The 21690-nt window shown below is 35.7% G+C and overlaps 2 protein-coding genes across 3 annotated transcripts; both read right to left on the reverse strand.

Annotated features, from left to right (window-relative positions):
• Nucleotides 1–215: 215 nt before the first annotated feature.
• Nucleotides 216–14100, reverse strand: LOC110736600 (phosphatidylinositol 4-kinase beta 1-like). Its single transcript, XM_021916860.1, is given in 17 exon segments — nt 216–1324; nt 1415–1498; nt 1747–1821; nt 1898–1951; nt 2070–2213; nt 2601–2654; nt 4195–4299; nt 4376–4473; nt 5474–5543; nt 6667–6789; nt 6886–6966; nt 9059–9488; nt 9566–9698; nt 10783–10831; nt 10929–11129; nt 11707–11994; nt 11996–14100. Coding segments are annotated over 17 exon segments (3312 nt in total). The 5' UTR covers nt 13217–14100; the 3' UTR covers nt 216–1222.
• Nucleotides 14101–15872: 1772 nt separating this feature from the next.
• Nucleotides 15873–21051, reverse strand: LOC110736601 (protein trichome birefringence-like 14). 2 transcript variants are annotated; one of them, XM_021916862.1, is made up of 5 exons: nt 20749–21051; nt 18821–18976; nt 18136–18420; nt 17172–17367; nt 15873–16987 (listed from the first exon to the last, which is right to left on the reverse strand). In XM_021916862.1, the coding sequence occupies exons 2-5, from the start codon at nt 18972–18974 to the stop codon at nt 16159–16161; spliced, it is 1464 nt and encodes a 487-aa protein (XP_021772554.1). In that variant the 5' UTR covers nt 18975–18976; nt 20749–21051; the 3' UTR covers nt 15873–16158. The 2 variants fall into 2 exon arrangements, with proteins under 2 accessions (XP_021772554.1, XP_021772553.1); XM_021916861.1 differs by having other exon boundaries at nt 18821–19057; nt 20749–21050.
• Nucleotides 21052–21690: the final 639 nt, after the last annotated feature.

The raw sequence follows: 21690 nt of genomic DNA on the forward strand, positions 1-21690 counted from the left end.
TCAAGCATACATATAATACAAATGCACATTGTTTTAACTGAGGCCCCAGTGTTCCTTGCTCGTTGCTCCTATTGGAAGCATGTAATTGTGGCAGGGAGAAGATTATATGAGCTATGAATTATTTTTGTAACAATTATGCCTTTAGTCCTAGGGAACAAACATTAAATCAGATACACGAGTTTAGATGGTTATGTCAATCAAGATCAGATGCCGCATTCAATAACCAGATCCAACAACCTTTCAAATCCATTCATATCAGAGAGAAATGAAAATTCTTTGCATGTACATTGTGCTAACAAGTTATCCTAATCACACCATCAAACCAATTATAATAAAAGGAAAAATATTTTTCCTTATCAAAGGGGTAACGAATCACTAAAAACCTACCAAAAAAAAAAAGAAAAAGAAAGGTGTAAAAGCAGAATATAAAAAAAAAAAAAAAAAAAAATCAAAACAAAAAAAAAACAAAAAAAAAAAAAAAAAAGGAGAAAAAAAGGATTTATACACATGAGACCACTCAAGAAAGAGGCCAACTTGCTCACAAAATGTATACAAAAATTCACAGATAAAACCATATGAAAGCTAAGATGGCATCAAGTGCCCACTCTGGTAAACATGTTCCAGCAAAGCCATTTGACCTTCTTCAAATTGTATTCCGAAATGTACAACTTAGATGGTGGTATAGGTTAATGCTTGTGTCTGAGGTTAAGTAGATGAAAAACTCGAGACGAGCATTTCACCCTCTGCAGAATCACTATGTACAGTGTCAGGAACTCAGGATGCAGATAATGAGTGAGAGTTCTGACTCATTTTGAGCCAAAGGGTAACTGTCACCCAGCCAACAAAGCTTTCACAAGATATGAAACAAGGAAAACGGACAAACACGAAATATGATCCCTTCACAAGCCCAACCTAGTCGTCTCCACTTCCGTTGAGTTTTCATGCCGATGAAGTCACAAATACTCCCATCCAGTATAATTGAGCGACAAATCAGACTGCATGGAAACCTTTACCTTCTTTCTCTATCCCAAAGCACTCAATGACACAATGGCAAGTACTCACCTGGACTACAGGGTCACTTGACAAACTTCAATCAAAGTTGCTTCGATTAAGAGTCATTTCCATACGAATCAATGACCTTATATGGCCACGTCCAAACTCCAAGTGTGACATCCCAATATCCAATTTAAAAGATGACCATGTCCAAATTAAAAGTGTGATATTACAATATCCCATTTAGAACTCTCTGATAATAATCATACTGTCTTGTTCGCCATGCATCTAAGCTGCTGCTTATCAAGGATAAAACCAAGGAGACACATTGCTGCAGCACCCCAATAAATATTTAATTTATCAAAAAATCAAAAAGATGCAACTAAACAATGAGAAAATGAGGTAAATAAAACCATCAAACCTCTTCAGTAAGACTTAAATGAAAACGTTTTCTCAGATTTTGTATAGTTCGCTGTCCACCTTTAAAGCATGGAAATCCAGAATCCTGAAATGGAAACATAGTGCGATTACACATGAACTGACATCAGAACATAAAAAGAACAGAAAAGAATTTCATCCGAATAACATCAGGTTTTTCCAAAATAAATCAAATATTTATCTTGTCAAAGTCCCAAAGGATTAATGGAAATTATAAATGCGAAAAGGAAATGAGCATATTTCAAGTGAACACACATAAGTTATTTTTCAAGCAGAACAATGATAACAGAAATTATAAACATTATTTGCCCCTACCTGCAGCATCTCCACGAGAAGGATTATTCGCTCTGCATGCTTGCGACAAGTGAGAAAACCTTGAATGCAGAGGACCTGAATGCATAGTATGTTTTGTTAATAAATTTCATTCATGCCTTATTTTCAGGCTGCAAGAGGAAGAGATACTTACTTTAAAATAGTCAAAAAACTCACTGGGGACTCCTTCAGCATCAGAATCCATCACCTAGGAATCAAATAAAATACAGTCACATAACGGGCAACATTAACACAAGTGTTGCGCATATAGATCAATATAAGAGGATCAAGCATGAGCACAAAACAATGAAACCCTCAAACTATACCTCAAGAAGTTCACGAGTCAATTTAAAAGGTGCACTTTCAAAATTAACCCCTCCAGGAGAATTTGACAGCAAGAATCCAAAATCAATATGTATAATATGACCATCTTCATCCAACAAAAGATTACCATTGTGCCGATCCTTGATCTATGGAGCAAAAGAACAAGTACATGAAGTCAGAGGTCCATTAGTGACCAAAACATATTAGCCCCAGAAGAGTCGGAAATAGTATTTTTTAACAGGTAAATATGTTTCTATCTCAGAGAAGAGAGGGGGCAACAACTTCTGAACTTGAGCCCCAGGTGAGGGCAGCACCAGGGGTAACCATTTTGTGGACCCACAAAAGACAAGCGAAATTATCAATTAATCATGATATAGAGAGATACATCAACTGAAAAACTATTGGTCACATAGCTAATTTCAATATGACAACATTTCATCAATTAAGCATTTCAATGGAAGTTCTCTGACATTTCAGCAAACAGAAATGGTAGCCTGGGGTTGAAAGAGGAAAAAAACAACAATTATAAATACCTGTAGAAGGTAGCAGACAAGAGAGTATCCCGCCATACTTTCCACGAAGTTCCGCTGCCAAAAATGAAACACAAACAAAGGTCACTCAGATAGTCAAACAGGAATTCTTTAAAAAAAATAAAAAAATAAAAAAAAAGGGAAAAAAGTACGCCATAATTTGTGCATACAAAATTCAAAAGGTCCTTATCTCTTTACCAAGTAGAATAACATCAAAGCTCTACTATATATTATGATTCTACCTGTTTAGTATGCCACTTAATCGAAGTATCAAACAATCAAGGTGCAACTAGAATGGGCCAATACCAAGTGGGAGAAAAAAACATTGATCACCCTATAAAGTACCCTGTATAAATATAATACCATCATGTACCAATTAAGTTAACTGTCAATTTAGCTTGTTTAAAATATTACTAAAACCCATCAAAATAACACCATGAATTGCGCCAGTCATACAAAAAGTTCTAGTTGCCCAGGGAAAATTGATTACAAAAAGGCTGCCCCGATTCACTAGTACCTTCCAACAACCACTACCAAAATTCAAATGTCAATGGCTCGTAATTATCCTAAAAGTCTTTAAAGTATCAGATTAAGCTAAAAGTCTGTCTTATTAGGATGGAATAACAAGTACAGAAGTCAAAATCTTGGTGTAGAGAGGCACCAGGACCTAGATTCATCATAGCCTTCTGAGGTTACCTAAGACCTACAGAAAAGCAGAGATGTATCATGGAAGTTCTTTAGGCAGGTGCGCTACATAATACAATAGAATTTGTAAAATACAATGACATTGATAATGGGGCTGATTTGGTTGCTAAAGCTTCCCAAGACTTAAAACTAGTGAGCTTTGAGTTTTATATGCATGCGCAGCCCTTATAAAGCATGGATTTGACTCTGATTTATATTTTTTTTTAGCTTTAATTTCCTTAGCTATAACCAGTCCAAAACTAAAGTTAGATCAGAGAAACTATTTGGTTCTAAAATTAAAATATTGAATCAGTCAAAATTAAAGATTAAGAGTGTAATCAACCCCATATACGAGGTAAACAAGGAAACTATGTGCTTCAAAAATAACAGTATTGGATGGTTTTCTACGAAAAACAAATCACAGAAAAGTACCTTTTTCAAATACCATACAATGCAATTAGTAAGTGGGAGCTATGTAAACCTTATATTTAAATTTCTAAATCAAACCACAAAAAGAAAAAGAAAAAAAAAAGTCAAATCAGAGAGAGAAATTTCTAGTGGTTGCAAAAACATTTGATAACAGCTCAGATCAGTGAACCAACATGAACCCAGGGCATATCATCTTCACCTTTGGCATGTTTACCACCATATATTAACTATCTGCAACAGCCCTTATTGACACTGTCATAAGGTAAGCCTATATAAAGATAGGCTAGGTTTGCCCTCAGAATTATACGCAAAATCAACAAATGTACCTCATGTGTGACATAACAATTTACAGAATTACAGTACTTTTAAAGAGGAGAAGAAAATTAAAGGAAAGGAAGACAAAATTGTGAAACAAGCACAATAAAGGTGACTTCTATCTTCTCAATTAAATACAATTTTACTACAGGCAAGCTGCTACAATTACCTGAGCAAGTTTAAAACTTGGAGAGTTTTCTTGATACTTTGCATTGAAGAAATCACGCAAACTTGTGACATTAGAATATCTACTCTTAATTGAATGAATTGAGGCCTGTGCACAATAGAGTCAGTTAAACAGAGTAGATGATTGCTAAAGGTAAAGTAATTACTAGCATCTTCATAGTTACCGTGTCAGGAATTGTCTCAATAAGAGCAGTATAAGATGAGGTTACCAAGACCTCATAAGGGCGCAGCCAAAGAGGGAGTCCGGCTTCCTGGAAAATATCTGAAGTAACAAAATTTCAAGAAGAGGTATCAAATATCAACCAGAATAAAGGCAACATTAACGTGGCAATAAGTAGCTTGTATAACAGCAGAACAGTGAATGCCAGGACAATGACCAATTGAACAAATTATAAACCAATATAGTAAATAATGAAAGCATCCTGCTATAGCTTAGCAAAGATCCATGACAATAGATTTTAAGAAGAATCAATCAAGAAATGTGAGGTTCCTTGTTTTGGCCTTTGTTGCACAACTGCATCTTTGTACTAGTAATATTAAATTATTAGCTAATTAGTAACAATATAACGATATAGTGTTTCAGTTTAAACTTTAAATCTTTTAGATGTCTTTTATGCAGTACTCCCTCCAATTCATTAAATCAACACTGTTCGACTTTCGCACTTGTCAACACAACTTTGATAATTAATATAATAATCTACAAGTAAAAACTAAAAAATTGATACTTTGAAAAAATATAAGTCGAAACGAAATGTGATAAAATTGTATAAATCGAGTCTCATTATCATAAATAAGACATTGAAAACCTCTCACACGAACCATAATCCGTAAGCCACACCTTTTTGTGTAATTATATTGATGCAGATCAAAATCTGCGCCAGCAACCTGCCTTGAGGGAGCAAATGCCATAGAAATCTCCAATCTCTTGATGAAAAGCTCGGCGATAAGGTCATAAGGCAATAAATAGAGAAAAACCCTGTAAGGGTAATCTGAACTTCTGAAGTCTAGACAAGTGTCTTTCCAATTAAATAAATAGATTCATCTACATGTCACACCTAACAGGCAATTGTTTTTCAGCCCAAGCTTTGCACATTGAAGCCCACGGTATCAAAGTAAAGTCCAAAAGCAAAAGGGTAGAGAGCAAATATCATAGTAATCAGACTATAAATTTGAGGACAATTTGACCAGTCCTAGCTAGCAGAAGCATCAATATAAGGCCAATACAAATTTTGTTTGATCAGGAGTTAGTGAAGATAACACACCATAAAAGTGAGAGATAAGCTGAACAGCCAAATGCTCCTGTCTGCAATCATCACCACTTTTTACAATAACCTACAAAATTAATAAACTGAAATCTCTTAATGGACTGACAATATGGATACAGAAAAATAGATACTTTAAAATATAAAATGAAGTCTTTTGATGGGCTGATAATATGGCTGCAGCGAAATATAACAGGATGTATCGAACACTTTCTTAAACAGACTAAAGACAATAGCCAAGGCATTTCGAATGTCTAACTAAGATAATGAGGTCAAAAAACATGTTCATCACAAAAGAATATGACAACTTATAAGAAAAGCAATGCAATTATGATAGACAGTAAAGATTAGCCAATATAAAAATCAATTTATATTATTTTGCTAGATTTTGGGGAGAATAAATTATAAAGCATGAATGCAAATGTCATACTTCCTCCACTCTTTTTTTAATTGACACATTTCTTTTATCACGTTTGCCAATGCCAAAATTCAATTGTTATTATCTTTAATTATCAGTTCGTAAATTATATAAGGTTGATATTTTGGAAACACACATTCAGACGAATTTAACAAACTCCCACATGACTATGATTTTTCTTATCAAATAAATCACAAAAGGTAGTTAGTAGAGTTAGTTAATGATGGAAAAGGTCAAAATGTGCAAACTATAAAAGAACAAATGAAGTATAGTATTACCAAAAACTAAATTAATAAAATTAACTATAAATCTTTAAGCATAGGAATTATAAAAAACTTATTTTTCTTTATCTTTTTAAAAAGGAAGGAATATACAAATTGAAGAAAGACGGCAGTATAATTGCCAGCACCCCAAAAGAGAGAGAGAGAGAGTATATGAAATCAGTCTGTAGCAACAGTTCAATAGCTTTGTTCAAACTTAATGGAAGGTGCCTTAATTTTAAACTTTATAAATTCAGATATCTTCAAAGTCCATCGAGTTACTATCCATGGTACTAAACATTACTAAGCATTTTTCAATGTTCAAAAACGACTAGACATGTAAAAGGTGAGCAATGTCAAAAAATCATCATCGTCTGCAGTGAAAACAATGCTAATCCCCAAGGCCTCTTACAGAAATTAAAGTTATCAACAGTTGCTGACATACGAGGTCACAGTTAAACAGCATCTGAATCAACATTTCAAAAAGATAAGAATATAACCACTGCATCACTTACAGAGCGCAAATCCCAACCAGGCATTTTTCCATGAACTGACAATTTGCGGATCCTCTCCTTTTTGACTTCCCAAAGTTCACCAGACAATGCATCAGTGGGCTTTGGAGGACCACCATTGGCAGCCTGCACAATGATGATAAAATCAAAAGAATGACCAAGTTTACCTGTATTTATGGCGTAATGCTGAAACAAGCTAATATTCAAGGAAGTTTTAAGAACCTTGTGTTGTGCATCTGATGATTCTTGGCTAGTCCCTTTCAGAGATAATCCAAGGGGGGCTTCGCCTTTAGCTGCTGCAGCCTGTATATGAAGTTAAATTAGAAGTGTTTCAAAGCAAATGATAAAAAAGCAGGCGGTGAAAGAAGGGCTGGAAGGATTAGAAGGATGTGGAGTAATAAATCTACATCGAGAAGAAGAAAAAGTTTCTTTGAAACATACTTCGTTTTTAATTTATATAAAATACTCCAATTTTCATACTTACCAATACATACCTTTGAACGTGAATTTCTTCAATATGTAAGAATTATAAAAATTTGATATTTGAAACGTACAAATTGAGACGAATCTAACAAGACCCCACATGACTGTTTTTACTTAAGAAATAATCACCAAAAATAAACAATGTGTAGTGTTTGAATAGTGTAAATTTCAAAGTGTGTCATCTAAAAAGAAATGAAGTATATTAACATAGGCAAAAAGAAAACTTAGCATCCTCAACAACAATGATGACAACAAAAAGTGAAAATGGAGTAGACAACAACAATAAGATAGATCATCCTATATTAAAAGTTCAAAGAGGGGGAAATCATGAAGCCATCGTTATCAGCAAGTATCTATTATATATTAAGTTCCAACTCTTCTTCCCAGTCCTGTTTCTATGCCTTCAGAAAAGGACTTTCAAACCCATGAGCTGCATAAAGTAGCTTCTCTCTGCAGCACATGTCCCAGAAGGCCAGCATGAATAGGGAGGATATAGGTAGGTAGTTCCAATATAAAAATAATTGAAGCTTGAATAAATGAAATGTTAAAACTACATGCAGAAATTCCCTATTCTTACCAAACTTATATAGGTAGATTTTCATTGTTCATAGCCACAAGGCCCAACAATTCCAAAACTACGGGCCTAAGGGACCCCCATAAACTCAAGTACTTAAGCTAAAAAATCTAATTCACTGAACCAAGCATAAACTTTCCACCTCCATTATTTAAGGTTGACACAGATCCTCAAAAAATTATCTGCACTGTTGTATAAGTTCAGTAATTAAAGGAAAAAGAGTATTTAACTATCTTAAGAATAGAGTTAAAAGGGAAATTCACAATACTATAGCAATTTGCCAATGCCAACTCACTTAATTTTCCACGCAGCTGAACCAATTTATTCAAAGAAACAGCACCATTTTACAGAAGCACGCAAGCAGTTGAATCAGTTTCTAATATATTATAATTATCACAACTAAAGCAATATCAATGAAAGAAAATGGTTACCAATAGTGACGTAATTACGTACACACAGAAATTATGCATAAATGAGAGGCCTTCAGTCACGCAAGAATCAATCTCACAGTAAAACAAATAACTGAAATGCAGGCATGTGCAACAGAAAAAGAGAGAAACTATTAAAAAAAATGCTACAAAATTCCATGAGGAATGGATAACAGTGACCCTGCATTTTCAAGGGAATTAAAAAGGTTCTCAAACAGCATGCCAGAAAAAGAGCAAGAAAAAAGCAGAGATTAACCATTAATGCATGGATTCTTAAGGGATATAGAGCATGAATAACACGAGAAAGAAGGAAAAATGGGATATAAAACAAAGGTGAGTGAATGATAATCAAAAACTGAGTAATCTAATTGCAGTTGGATGTCATAACTCATAAGCAATGATATTTAAGGAATCCAATATTATTGACACTGAAGCCAAACATCTGTTGTGGTAGCTAGCTGCCCTAGGCCCATAGTAGTAGTTGTTGCTTGTCAATAGGTTTGCTAGCAGTTAGAGGTCAGTTTTCAAAGCAACTATCTAATATAGGTGTACAACACGGCTAACAGTTGAAATGGTACAAAAAAAATCATAAAACATAACTATCCTAAAGGTTAGGTTCCAAAGTTTTTGCAATATATTACCCTAAATAAGGATTGACAGCCGAGATTTGGAATCCTGGGCCAATCCCCACATATCGCGTGTTTGTTTTGAGGGATTGAGATAAAAATAGATAGCTTACCCACTAGGCCGCTACTATCTAAATACAGAGTCAGAAATAACTTTTTACTTGGTTTCAAATATTACTCAACAAAGAAGTATTTGAAATAAAGTAAAAACACTGGAACCCGGATCAATCTTGGAAACCAAATAGCATATACTGGAATAAAAAAGAGCAAGTAAGGTTTCACACCTTTACTTCTTCCATAGCTATCATACTTGGAACACGCCGATGCTCTTTTCTGCGTGGTGGCGCTTGATCTTCAATATCTTCAAATCTAAGTCTAGGATCAGCTGTCAACACGACTCTGACATAATCCTGATCAGCAAGTCGTCCAACCCTCAAAAAATTACTCTGTCCATGAAAGGGTTGATCACAGCATTGATCCTCCACCAATAGGCTGACACTAACAAATTTAACTTTCGCATCCTTAAATTGACCCATAGCTCGATCAATCACTTGAGAGGTTGACTTTGACATCCTGTCATCATTATGGTAGGCCTCCTGTACCGTCCCCAATGGATAAGCCCATGGAGGAGGCTTTGGCAATAGTGCGTCTCCATTTGCTAGAGGAATTCCTCCTTTAGATAGCTTATGTGAGTTTGATGTATCTTTGACATAACTGAAAGGATTAAAAATGTTGCTACACATTAAGAATACAGCAATATCTCAAACTAATACTGAAGAAAAGAAAATTACCTCGGAGCATCACATTTCAAAACCTCCACACAAATAAGGTAAGGTGCTTTCTCTCGGGAATTTAAAAGTACTGCTTCATCTTCAGGTATATTAAGGACACGATAAACCCCTTTCCCCATAGGAAAACACACACCTGCCAACAATACAAATCCCCTTAGACAACAAATAAATAAATAAAAAAAAGAAAAAAAAAACCTGGAAACAGCAATATAATAAGCACGATTAACACATAGAAGCTGCACAGCCTAAGATATGCATAGCCACAAACACTTGAAGTAAATATATGTGTCTTAAACTTAAAAAGAGCAAAACAAATTGAATAGTCAATGTTTGCCATGAGCATATACAGAAGAAAAAAGGAGTCCTCAAAAAATAGCAGTAAGCCAAATTGCCAACAGGCAATAAATCTGATACTTTAACTTCTAGAATACCTACAGCAACAGGAGTAACAATAATTAGTCCTATGTAAGTTTTCAAACGAAGGAACTCGCCTTTCAAATTACTCCCTCTGTCACAATTGTATAGTCATATCATAACTTTTGCAAGTCCCATTTGTATTGTCAAAATTTCCACTACTGAGTACACGTGAAGACTTTTTATATAAATATCACAGCATTAAAGACCAAATTTGCTTATCCAATATTAGACTATATATGGGACAAAAGGACATAGAAAATACTGTTAAAAACCCAAATTCTCATCAAAAGTATGGACTAGCAAAATCAAAAATACTATTTTCTAATAAAAATATATATTGACCTGCGGCAAGAATAAGCACACTAGGGCCTGTTTACTGCACAGTCTATACCAAACCGTTGTTCGTTAATTAGTGGATTGTTACAGCCACTTAAAAATTCCAAGATGTCAAAGTGCAGCACAGCAAAATTGAGCTTATCAGCAATGCATTAATGATGACTCTTCCACATCAAAAATCACACATACAGATATATCTAGTATTGTGTTTGCCTTGCACTTGCCACTTCATGTACTTTCTACAACTTAAAGATAACATTAATCCAGAATTGGAGAGCGTGACCACAGGCAACAAATAAGGTCTCTGCTATAGTTTCATAAATCTCCAAAAATTTCAAATCTTTAACACTATTGAAACTATAGGGCAAAGAAAGTGCTATGGTGACTGGAACACATTTCAAAACTAATAATCAATTCACAGGTATATTGTTTACGAGACATGATTAAGTGAAAATCATTGTTACCTCCACTAGACTGAGCTTCAGCCACATGGGAATTGATCTCTGCAAGGGACTGGAGATATCGGCATTACATATCAACAACTGAATACATGAGAAGACTAGACTGCAATTAAAGACACAATACAAAAGTCCAAAACAAAATAACCAACCTCACGCAGCGCACATTTGCGATCTTCAATTGGAAACACATCCACTAGGCCAAAGGAAGTTTCACATAGTGCATGTACAAATTCCAGAGACTCATGATATGCTCCTTTACGGAACTGTGATGCAGCACCATTTGGTAGTGGAGGCTTCGAGGTTGTTTTCTGATTCTGTTGCGAGGGTGAACCGACTGAACCAAGATTTTTCTGTCACATTAAATGACAATGCAATAAAGATAAACATGAAGGATAAGATAACAGATACAACAATAAATAATTGATCAAGATAGCAATAAGGAGGAAATACATGAAACCACTCAATAATCAACAGTCATAGACATTACAATCTATTCACTCCTCCATATTTAACAATTTTGAAACAGGAACAACAACATAAGCGTTACGAAAGGCCATATATCTTTCAGTTTGCCTATAGCAAAGCTCTTACAAATACATATATCATTATCCTCTTCATTACAGTGCCATTCAGCCTGTTTCAGCAAAAGATGAATGTAACAAGAACTGTGTAAAATACACATTAATATACTACTATTCTGTAGAATAAGTTGAGCTATTGCAAGCAATAGTCCACATTTCTATACATACTACTAGAAATTTCCCTGCTCTAACGTGTACACACTTCGGACTTAGAAAGACAATCAAAGGTCACGCAATATAACCAGACAGTTTGAATCAGTTAAAGCCACACACTAAGCACAAAAGGCTAATATTATATCTTCGTTACCAACACTTAAGATTCAAATGAACAAGATAGTCAACTAACCTCTTTTATCTTTTTTAGGCCAAACAACTCAGAGTCTTCCACAGATCTATCACGATCTCGGAACAACTTGCGAAAGAAATTTTCTGTTCCTGGACTGCCTTCAATACTATTAGCATCTAAAGCTGTAGTCTTTGCATCTTCAGGATGTACACGAAACAACCTGCGGAACAGTGGAAAATCTGAAGGTTCCTCCTCGTCACCATTGGCATGAACCTTGTCTTCATCATTGAAGACGTCGTTGCCATGTTTCTTCTCCTCAACCTTCTCCTTAAAAAGTTTGCGGAAAAAAACCTTCCTTCTCATCATCTTCATCATCTTTCCTCTCCTTTCCATCTTTCTTATCCTCGGATTTTTCCTTGAATAACTTCCGGAAGAACCCTTCTTTATCATCGTCCTTGACCGACTTGGAGCAAACCTTATCTTCATCTTCATTTCCATCATTCCCGTCCTTTTTGTCCTCAAATTTATCCTTAAAGAGCTTCCTAAAAAATCCTTCCTTCTCTTCATCATCAATCAACTTTCTAGTCCCGTCCCTGTCTTCATCATCATTTCTCTCATTGCCATCCTTCTTATCATCAAACACTTCCTTAATAATTTTCCTGAAGAAATTCTCTTTCTCATCATCATCTATTGATCGGGAAACCGACCTCTCTTCAGAATCACTCTTACTATCACGAAATACCCGCTTAAAAAAACCCTCAGAACTGGCTGTCAACTCCTCGTTCTCATCTTTACTATCTCTCAACAGCCTTCGAAAGAATCCATCCTTCTCCGAATCATCATCTTCCTTCTCAGCTGACTTCCTAAAGAGCAAAGCATCCCTGACTTTCTGCCCTGGCATAAATTTCTTAATAAACTTGTTATTCTCATCAGGCGACATCTTCCCGCTTTCATCTCCCACATTAGACCCTGATGAGGGCGAGAAAGTGAACGACTTCTGCAATGGCGGTGATGATGTCAACGACAAAAGCCGCTGCTTCGAAGAAAGCAGTTTGTTAAGCATCTGATTCTTACCTCCAGACCCCCCAACCACCTCATTCGGAGGCCTAATAAGAGGCGGCCACTCCCCCATCAACGTGGCCGCCATTTGGCATTTCTCTTGGATCCTACTAATCCCCTCATTATCATCCGAATCCTCAATCTCAGCCATCAAAAACCAATGCACCTTCAATGCAATCTTCAACGACTTCGATGCCACATCAATCACAAACTTATCCAACGATGGACTCGGTTTATGCACCATCATATAACATATTTGAAACAAATAGCTCTCGATTCCGGACAACGGAAGCGTATACATTCTATTGCACAAGTAATCCCTAACACCTGAGTGTTCATGCTTATACAAGTAACTAACAGCAATCCACTCACAGAAAAAAGCCGAATCGAAAAACCGAATAAGCCACCCATTTTCCCCAACAGTTTCACTACTAGCAATCAAATTATTCCTAGTAATCTCCCTAGGAAATTCATCCGGCTCCCCAATAGTTATCCCTAATAATCGAACCATTTCCTCAATCAATCAAAAAAACCTAATACCACCATTAATTCAACAAAACCCTAACCCTAACCCTAACCCTAAATTTCATCATTCTTCGCATTAATTCAACAAAACCCTGGCAGACTATGACGACTGCCAGGGGAGGTAAATCAACAACTTTTCGTCAAATTATCAAACAATAATAATCAATCAAACAAATTTCGATTCAGTTGAACTATTCGATGCAGTTGAAGAAATTCAAATTAAATTAAATCAAATTAAAAATGATGATGAATAATTGAAATTGATGAAGAAGAAGATGATGAGTTCGTTTGGATCGGAGCTTACAGATTGTAGAGAGAGAAAGTAAGGAAGAGAGAGAAACTAGGAGAGAGAAAAGATCACCGGAAATTGCAGAGAGTGGTGAGAATTTCCGATGAAACGACGGTCGCCGGCGTCGTTGGGAGGAGAAAGAAAGAAAGAGGAGAGAGAGAGAGGAAATTTGTTTTGATTTTTTTTTTTTTTAGAAAAAGGCGGAAGATGGGACGAAGGAAGAAATTTTTTTTTTTTTTTTTTTTTTTGGTGATTATTCAAAAATTTAAATGATAAAATAAAAAATAATAATGTAGGTGAAATTTGAAAAATGTTAGAGGGTGCTAAAATGCGCAGGGTGTGAAGGTGAAGGAGAGGAGTGAGAGAAACGTGATGGACGGAAATGATGAAGGCGTTAAGTGAATGTGAATGTGACGACGACGTATCTGATTCTGGTATTCTGTAACTGAACCATCAAGGTACCTCATGAATTGTTCAGCAAAAATGTTGGTTCTTCACTTCTTCTAGTTTAAGGTTGTTGGTTCGGACTTCAGATTTGGATTCTAGTTGTATTACGGTGTGACGGGTTACGTGATTGCACCCATATAAGATTTTAAAAGCATGTTGTTTGGGGCTCTAATTGTGTTACGGTGTGACGGGTTACGTGGTTGCACCCATCTAAGATTTAAATAGCATGTTTGATTTCTCTCTTGAAAAAAAATTAAAAAGTAAAGAGTACGAAATATTATATTCGAGTAATGGGTAAATATAGACATGTTAACACGGACAGTTTGGTTGGTTTCAAGTTTCATAATTTTTAATTTTTCATACAGTAATCAAATGTAATCCCTTAACTATAAGGTCGATTTCGAAACTAAACGAGTTCGGCCTGTTTATTTTCTAACTTTTTCCGATTCCAATTTTGTGTTCAAGACACATTTTTATCGAGACAGTTTTGGATCGAGTCAAATTTTCTAGGTCTAGGCGAATAATAGCATATATTGATACAAAGATGTGTTTATCACATTAATAACAAAGTGTTGTGAAATTGTGATTAATTCGTACAGCTCGTTGCTGGCTGAGATTACTATTTTGCAAACCAGAGAAATCTTCCCTCGAAAGTTGCAAATAACTATATCAAATGCCTCACTTCAGTCACTCATAATGTTTATGGCACATTGGCACCTTAAGTATGAGGATTTAGCACACCCCTTTCCTGGTATTGAGTAATGTGGACACTGAGAAGTGCTAGCATAACCCAACTATGGTAAAGATACTATTTATCCTATGTAACATAAGGTTATCCTATTAATCGAGGACAGATAACAGATATCAATTTTATTTGTTGCATTCTTCATATACTGTACTTTGTACCTCTTCAATAGGAAGCGGCTTCTCATTATCGGCAAAATGTCAGGAAAGATTGAAGAACTAGTGGCTCTTTTACAAGCAAAGCCGCATCAAGTGACTTGACCATATGTACCAGTATAAAAGCATCAAGTGACTGACCATATGCGTCGATGGATGTGCAAAATCCTCACATTAACCTAAGACACTTACAGGTAGAGGTGGGCATGGGTCGTGCTAGCCCGCAAGCGGCACGAGCACGGCATGGTGGTGGCACGGCCCGGCACGAGCCCGCTAGCGGCACGGCACGGCACGGCACGGTGACCGAGGAGTGGGTCGTGGGCCGTGCCGTGAGGCCCGTGAACACAATTTTGAAAAATCGGCAAGGGCACGGTGGGCGACACGGTAATTTGGCCCACAGGACGCCCCGCCGGCACGGCCCATGCAAAACGGCTATATTTCGCTACTTTCAACAACCATAAAACGGCTATAATAATAAATTAATAATAAAATTAACATAAATAATAATAACGAGTAAAAGAACTATAATAACAAAAATAAGAATAATAAAAAGAACAATTATAATATAATAATACAAAAACATAAACATAAATTAATAAATTATTTAAATATACTCATTTTAAAAGTTGTTCAAAAATAATATATATCAATATTTTTTAACAAAATATAAATAAATGAAAATTTTGGGCGGCCCGCTGCCCGGCCCAGCCCGACGCGCCAGGCACGTGGGTCGTGCCGAGTCGTGGGCTGGGGTGTGCCAAATGGTGGCCCAACACGGCACGGCCCGCCAAGTTGCAGGCCTGACACGGCCCGCCAAGTTGCAGGCCTGGCACGGCCCGGCCCGAGCCTCCACTAGGCACAACGAGGCACGGCTCACGGTGGCTCAGCACGGCACATTGCCCACCTCTACTTACAAGCAAATGGTTTGAGTTTGGTGCAATTCTAACTCAATTGGTAGAAAGGCAAGAATTTTAAACAAAAAGGCAAGCTGCGATCCATGAATATAATTTGATCCCAAATCATCAATTTCAGATGACATTATAATGATAGAAATAAATGTGAAAATACATCAACCTGAAATTTCAGGGTACGATAAATATATAGGAAGTAACGGCTTTCCTAACCCTACTTAACAACTTAATGCACTCTCCTCTAGGCTCTAGCATATAAACAACAGATTTCACTCTACTTTCTAACGTGATAAACATAAACAATGGCGCTGTCAAATGCCATATATGGCCACTGATTTCACTAAAACGGGGTTTAAGATTACATGGGAGGTGAGAAACAACCTATAACTGGGCAGCAAGTATTTCATTCCATGTATCAGGAATTCCGGGTAGGCACCAGTGCAGGCAATCCTGTACTCCAGAAGATGCTTTTATACTATAACGTGATATATGCCCCTCGTCTCTCAGCTGAGAGAGAGCCGTTATATCCAACAAATTCACCTTTGTGCCCTTGACAGCATTTGCAATAACCTGATCACTTGACTCCTCTTGACTTACTTCACTCCCTCGAGCCAAAGGAGTTGTGTTCTCACAGCTCCCCCCAGTGTTCCATTCCCCATTAAAGAAATGCCTGGGTGAAATTGTCCGAAAAAAGGCCTTAAGCCGGGGATGAGAAGGAAGCTGTGAATCAACCCACTTTGCAACACTATGAATTGTTAAATTCTTAGCATTCCCGATCATCGCCAGCCTCCTATTCTGATTAGGTTTCCCATCAACATACATCACCCATCGATTTGCATTTACCTTACCCCGATTCCAATGATGGCCCGTATTAAGAATCAAAACATCAAACTGGTGGAGATACTGCTTCAAGAAAGATGGGGGACGGTCCAAATGCATAGCTACCTCTGAGGCGGGGTCATTACTGTTCAGAGGCACTAAGTCACAGAGGCAGGATGACCAGTAGTACAGTATTGTGGTGTTGGTTTCCGGAAATCGAAAGGCCCAACCATTCGGACGAGCAGCACCATGTGGGGCACTTAAACCATACTCTCTTCCCACATCTTGAACTTCAGGAATATCTTCACCACCAGTAACCATACACATGAGAGACTGAAATTGTTGCCTGCCTAAGGAATCGCCAACAAAAGCAATCGTTTTATCCTGCATTCTGCAAATATAAAAAATGGTTCAGATACTTGCACCCGGGCAATAATTCACATCTATTCCTTTCCATGGTTCAGAGAAGAAAATGAAATGGAATCAAACCACCAACTATGAGAGCCCTTTGGCCCAACAAAATGTGAAAATTAACCATGATCTTTCAAGCAGAAGTTAGATCAGAACTTCCTCACCTTTTCAAAAATGCAGATCTTTCAAACTCCGACATGTCACAATTTGCTGGTTGCCATTTATAAGTTTCATAACCAAATTCTGGGCGTTGTGTTAATCTACAAGCCCACATATCCGATAGCCAGTGCTTACATTTAAAGCCAGAATACAACGGTCGCCTTTTATCAACAACCCATCTACCCTTTGCATAGTTACAAACTGTCAAGGTAAACATAATATATTAGCATAGCACTACATACTTGAGAGACTGGCAAAAACAATGCAAGTTTCCACACAATTTCAGGTTGATCGCCAAAAACCCAAAGAATAGGGCAGTTTATAAATAAATGTACAGAAAAAAGAGCAAACCAGCCACACGAGTAACCAACACTCATTCCCAGCTACCACAGATGCAATAAATATCAAAAGAAAACCAAATAGCTTGTATAAACTTAGCAATTAGCAGTAAATAATGGATTTAATACAAATTGAACTGCTAATTCTAAAAAGAGGCAGCCAATATGAACTGAGTAGCACAATCCACGTAACTCTACATATGGCAAGAGTCGTCCAGTGCTACATCTCAGAACAAGAGTCCAACCAATGGTGGGAACCAGAGCTTTTGTATAATTATCTCGGGTAAAAATCAGGACTATGGCAAATTAGAGAAATTGAAACAAAAGTGAAGTCAATAGAAATCTGATGGGGAGCCTATAAATCATAAAAACACATTCAGGCCATCAGTCACATCTCAGAATAACGAGGCAAATTATAATCGCTAAATAATATCCGGTCCATAAAAATGCTATTAAAAAAAAAGGTTGAAACCAACAGTAGGAAGACAAGGCAACAGGCAAGAGCAGTATTGCTACAAATAAATGATAAATGAGGTCAAGCACAAGATATACATTCAGGCATCAGCAAAACCTTGTCACACATCATGCATTAAACAAAAGGTAGCGCTTTAAGCTTCAGAAAAGTAACTACCTTTGTTATCAGATGAAAAGTTTTTCCCGGTTGAGGCTTGTGGAACCCTGACATCTTCAGTAATCACGGAAGACTCTTCAGCCACAGGTTCTGTATTCTCAACAACAGGTATCTGAGGTTTTATTTTATCGTCTGTTTCTTCTTTATTCTCAATATTAAATATATGTTGCTCTGTTGTTTCTGTAGTTTCTTCTGTTTCTATGTTAACATGTAGAGATTCTTGAACAGGTTGGTCTTCTGATTTGTTGAGATCTCCAGAGGTGTGTGAAGCTACGTCAAACACATCTGAATCAAAAGCAATTAGCATACATCAGAGCAGAAGACAATGAAAAAGAGAAACCACAACAGCAACAGCATCCTTTAACACACCTACTCAAGTACTCAACCAATCATTTTGTAAGGAAAAACAATCGTATTAAATAGGTTTGCCCAGAGAAGAACATATCATTGAGTAGTAACTAAGATTATGTAGACTGTATAATGCATATATTCATAAAACTTCTAGATACAATGATCCTATCCTTTTAGTCATTTCTTCAAAAAATGGGAAAAAGATATTTAAAGCCCAAGTCAGACAACACTCATTCCCCTACGTTGTGTATCTAGCATAACCTTTAAGCACTAATGGAACAAAAATAAAACTAATGATGAACCAAAAATATAGAAGATGCAAATTGGCACAAACCTGATGGTAAAATCAAGTGATCTTGGGACGTTACTATATTTGTGAAAACAGGTCTTCGTTCGTAAGACAAAAGAAATACGGTCATACATACAACTGCCAACAGGGTAAATGAGAAGTGTTTTCCCCTGGCTCTCTGGATGTTTCCTCCCTTCATTTCTGCAAACACACAAACAGCCTGTCTCACCACATCATAGCGCAGAACAATTGATAAGTTATTCTGCACACCGCCTCTTTAAACTACAGAAGAAATAGCCATAAATTAGAGGATGCTGGGAAAAGCATGTAGCATACATAGTACATTGAGTTGGTAGACCAAAACTTAAATTAGTTGATAAATATGAGATCATAAGGACCACAGGGTTTCCTATTGATATTGATAGTATGCACATGGAATTTCATGTGGGTTCCCTTCAAAAGGGCATGTAGGCATATAGCCATAAACAAAGAGCCAAAAACTTGATAAATATGAGAAACAAGTGTAACTCTGTAAGATCAATTATTATTTAATTTGATGCAATTTGTTGTAACTATTTGCTTATGAAATTCATGTTAGCCGACCCCAAAAAATTTTGGGACTAAGGCTTTGTTGTTGTTCTATTTGCTTGCCTAGATAAATTACAACTACTAGCTAAATTCAATATCAAAGTCCCAATACATAAACCAAACTACAGTACATCAGATTGTCATTTCGCTATTTAATATCCAAATCAAAAAAGGTACTCGAACATAGATATAGCAACAGTAATACCCCAACATAAATCCCGCACAAGATGGTTTCTAAGGTCTAAGGAAGTCGAGATGTGCACAGCCTTACCTCAAGCCAGTACTAACTACTACCTAATTCATTCTGATGAAAATCCCACAAAACCCAAGTCAACAAGTTTAGAAAACTAGCTCATCCTTAAATAATTATCTTATGCTTAATTTGACCATAACGTTGACATCATGGAATCTAAACTATAACTAAAAAACAAGAATTATACAACTTCTAATCCTAAGCAAATTCACAAAGAAGTTGTTTTTATACTAACAATTATTCTTATTTATTAATTATTTCTATAATAAGCATAAGCTTACTTAACAGATGTTATCATACGAAAAAGGAAGTTGAGACAATGATAATTCGACAAAAGAACTAATCATAGTCATATTAGTCACCATCAACACAGGTTATCTCATAACAACTTTTGTTTCTAAATGCTCAGTAGCCTCCTGAATTCCAGACTTCGATTCGATAACAAAATGTTTAAGTTAAACAAAAAAAAGTAACTTACTCTCAAAAAAATTTCTAACCAATTTCATGGCTGACCAATTCAATTACATGAACAGGAAAAAAAATAAGGATTAATTTCCCAGTAATCAAAAAACCCAAATCATGCATATTAAACTCCCAAATTAATTGACTTAATCAACATTACAACATCCAAATTCAAACCTCCCCCCTAAAAACGCAATTAAAATTCTATCAAACAAAAATTCAAAATTTCACATAAAAGGGGTAAAATTTACTGGATGTAAAATAAAAATTTAACAATTTTTTTTTACCCTAATCACATAATACGATACATCATACATCTGAAAATCTGAAATTTGATCCAACCCATCTACCCATCAAATAAAAAACCCTTATCTTCCCAATTTGGTACAAATCATCCCTGAATTATCAAAATTAGCAATGCCATTTGTTTTATATGCTTAATCAAAATCATCAACCATGAATTAGATCAATTTTCCTTCAAGAAAAATCCCAAAAACAGTAATAAGTAAAACAAAATGCATGAAATTCGATATGGGTAATTTTTAAATTCGATTAAAAATCCCAGAACAATGCAACATTCAGCTTCAAAGTTCCAGAAAATAACAACAAATCTAGGGTTTTAAAAAAAAAAACCATAAAATTACAATTAAATTGGATGAAAACAAAATACCTGGGTAAGATTATATTCTTCCTTTTTATGCAAGTTAAAGATGAGTCAAAAGATCGTAAATTTTCGCTTGATTTGGGTTTAGGCTTAGATTTTTCCAATCAAGAGAGAAAAGAAAGGAGAGAGATTTGAGGCGCACAAAAATGGCGCTTTGCAGCAGAGCCCTTGCTTTATGGGTGTCTAGTGGTATGTTGCAGCAGCAAACAAAAATAAAAAGAAAAAACTTCTATTTATAAAAATAAAAATAATATGGGCATATTTTTTTTGAGATCCAACTTCCTCATCATTAACTATTACCACTTAGATATTGCCACGTAACAAAAATAATTGTTTTTTTTTTCATATTAATGGTTCGTTGTTTCTTCTTTTTTTTTTTTTAGTTTGATACTTCGTATAATATTACAGATTCATTATTAGCAACATCATGATACTTATTTAAATCGTAAAAAAAAAAAAAAAAAAAAAAATCATGATGCTTATTTGTAGCCATAAAAAGACGAGGTTATTTTAAAAAATTTCCTTATACGAGTAACAAAGAATCAACACCATAATGAAGAAAGATTTAAATACGGACAAATTTAGTATGATATATATATATATATATATATATTTTACAATTCACATAATCATGTGTGGTTCGACAGAGCAATATTTTACAATTACTCTCTCGTTCTCTGAAATGTCCCTCTAAGAAATTAAAAGTATTTCGTTTTCGTTAATTACAAATACGTGACTTATAGTATTTCATCTTTATTCTATACATGGTCTCAAATGTGCCATTTATATAAAACATAGCAAAACAAGAAAGATCGTTGATTAAGTTTGTAAACATAAAGTACAAGTAGGAATAGAAATGATTCCTTAAAAAAAACGTAGGAATAGAAATGAAAAAATGTGTGGAGGACAATGAAGTTAACTACTCCATGATACATTTGTGACAATGAA

This window comes from Chenopodium quinoa, unplaced genomic scaffold (assembly GCF_001683475.1).
Source record: "Chenopodium quinoa cultivar QQ74 unplaced genomic scaffold, ASM168347v1, whole genome shotgun sequence".
NCBI classification, from domain to species: domain Eukaryota; kingdom Viridiplantae; phylum Streptophyta; class Magnoliopsida; order Caryophyllales; family Amaranthaceae; genus Chenopodium; species Chenopodium quinoa.

Bases quoted from the DNA above. Each gene is read 5' to 3' on its own strand.
- LOC110736601 (XM_021916862.1), bottom strand. From the start codon at position 18,974: ATGAAGGGAGGAAACATCCAGAGAGCCAGGGGAAAACACTTCTCATTT. The intron at 18,421-18,820 runs GTTTGTGCCAAT...CTTTTGATTCAG, and splicing joins TCACTTGATTTTACCATCAG to ATGTGTTTGACGTAGCTTCA. The intron at 17,368-18,135 runs GTAGTTACTTTT...TTACCTTGACAG, and splicing joins CTTTTCATCTGATAACAAAG to TTTGTAACTATGCAAAGGGT.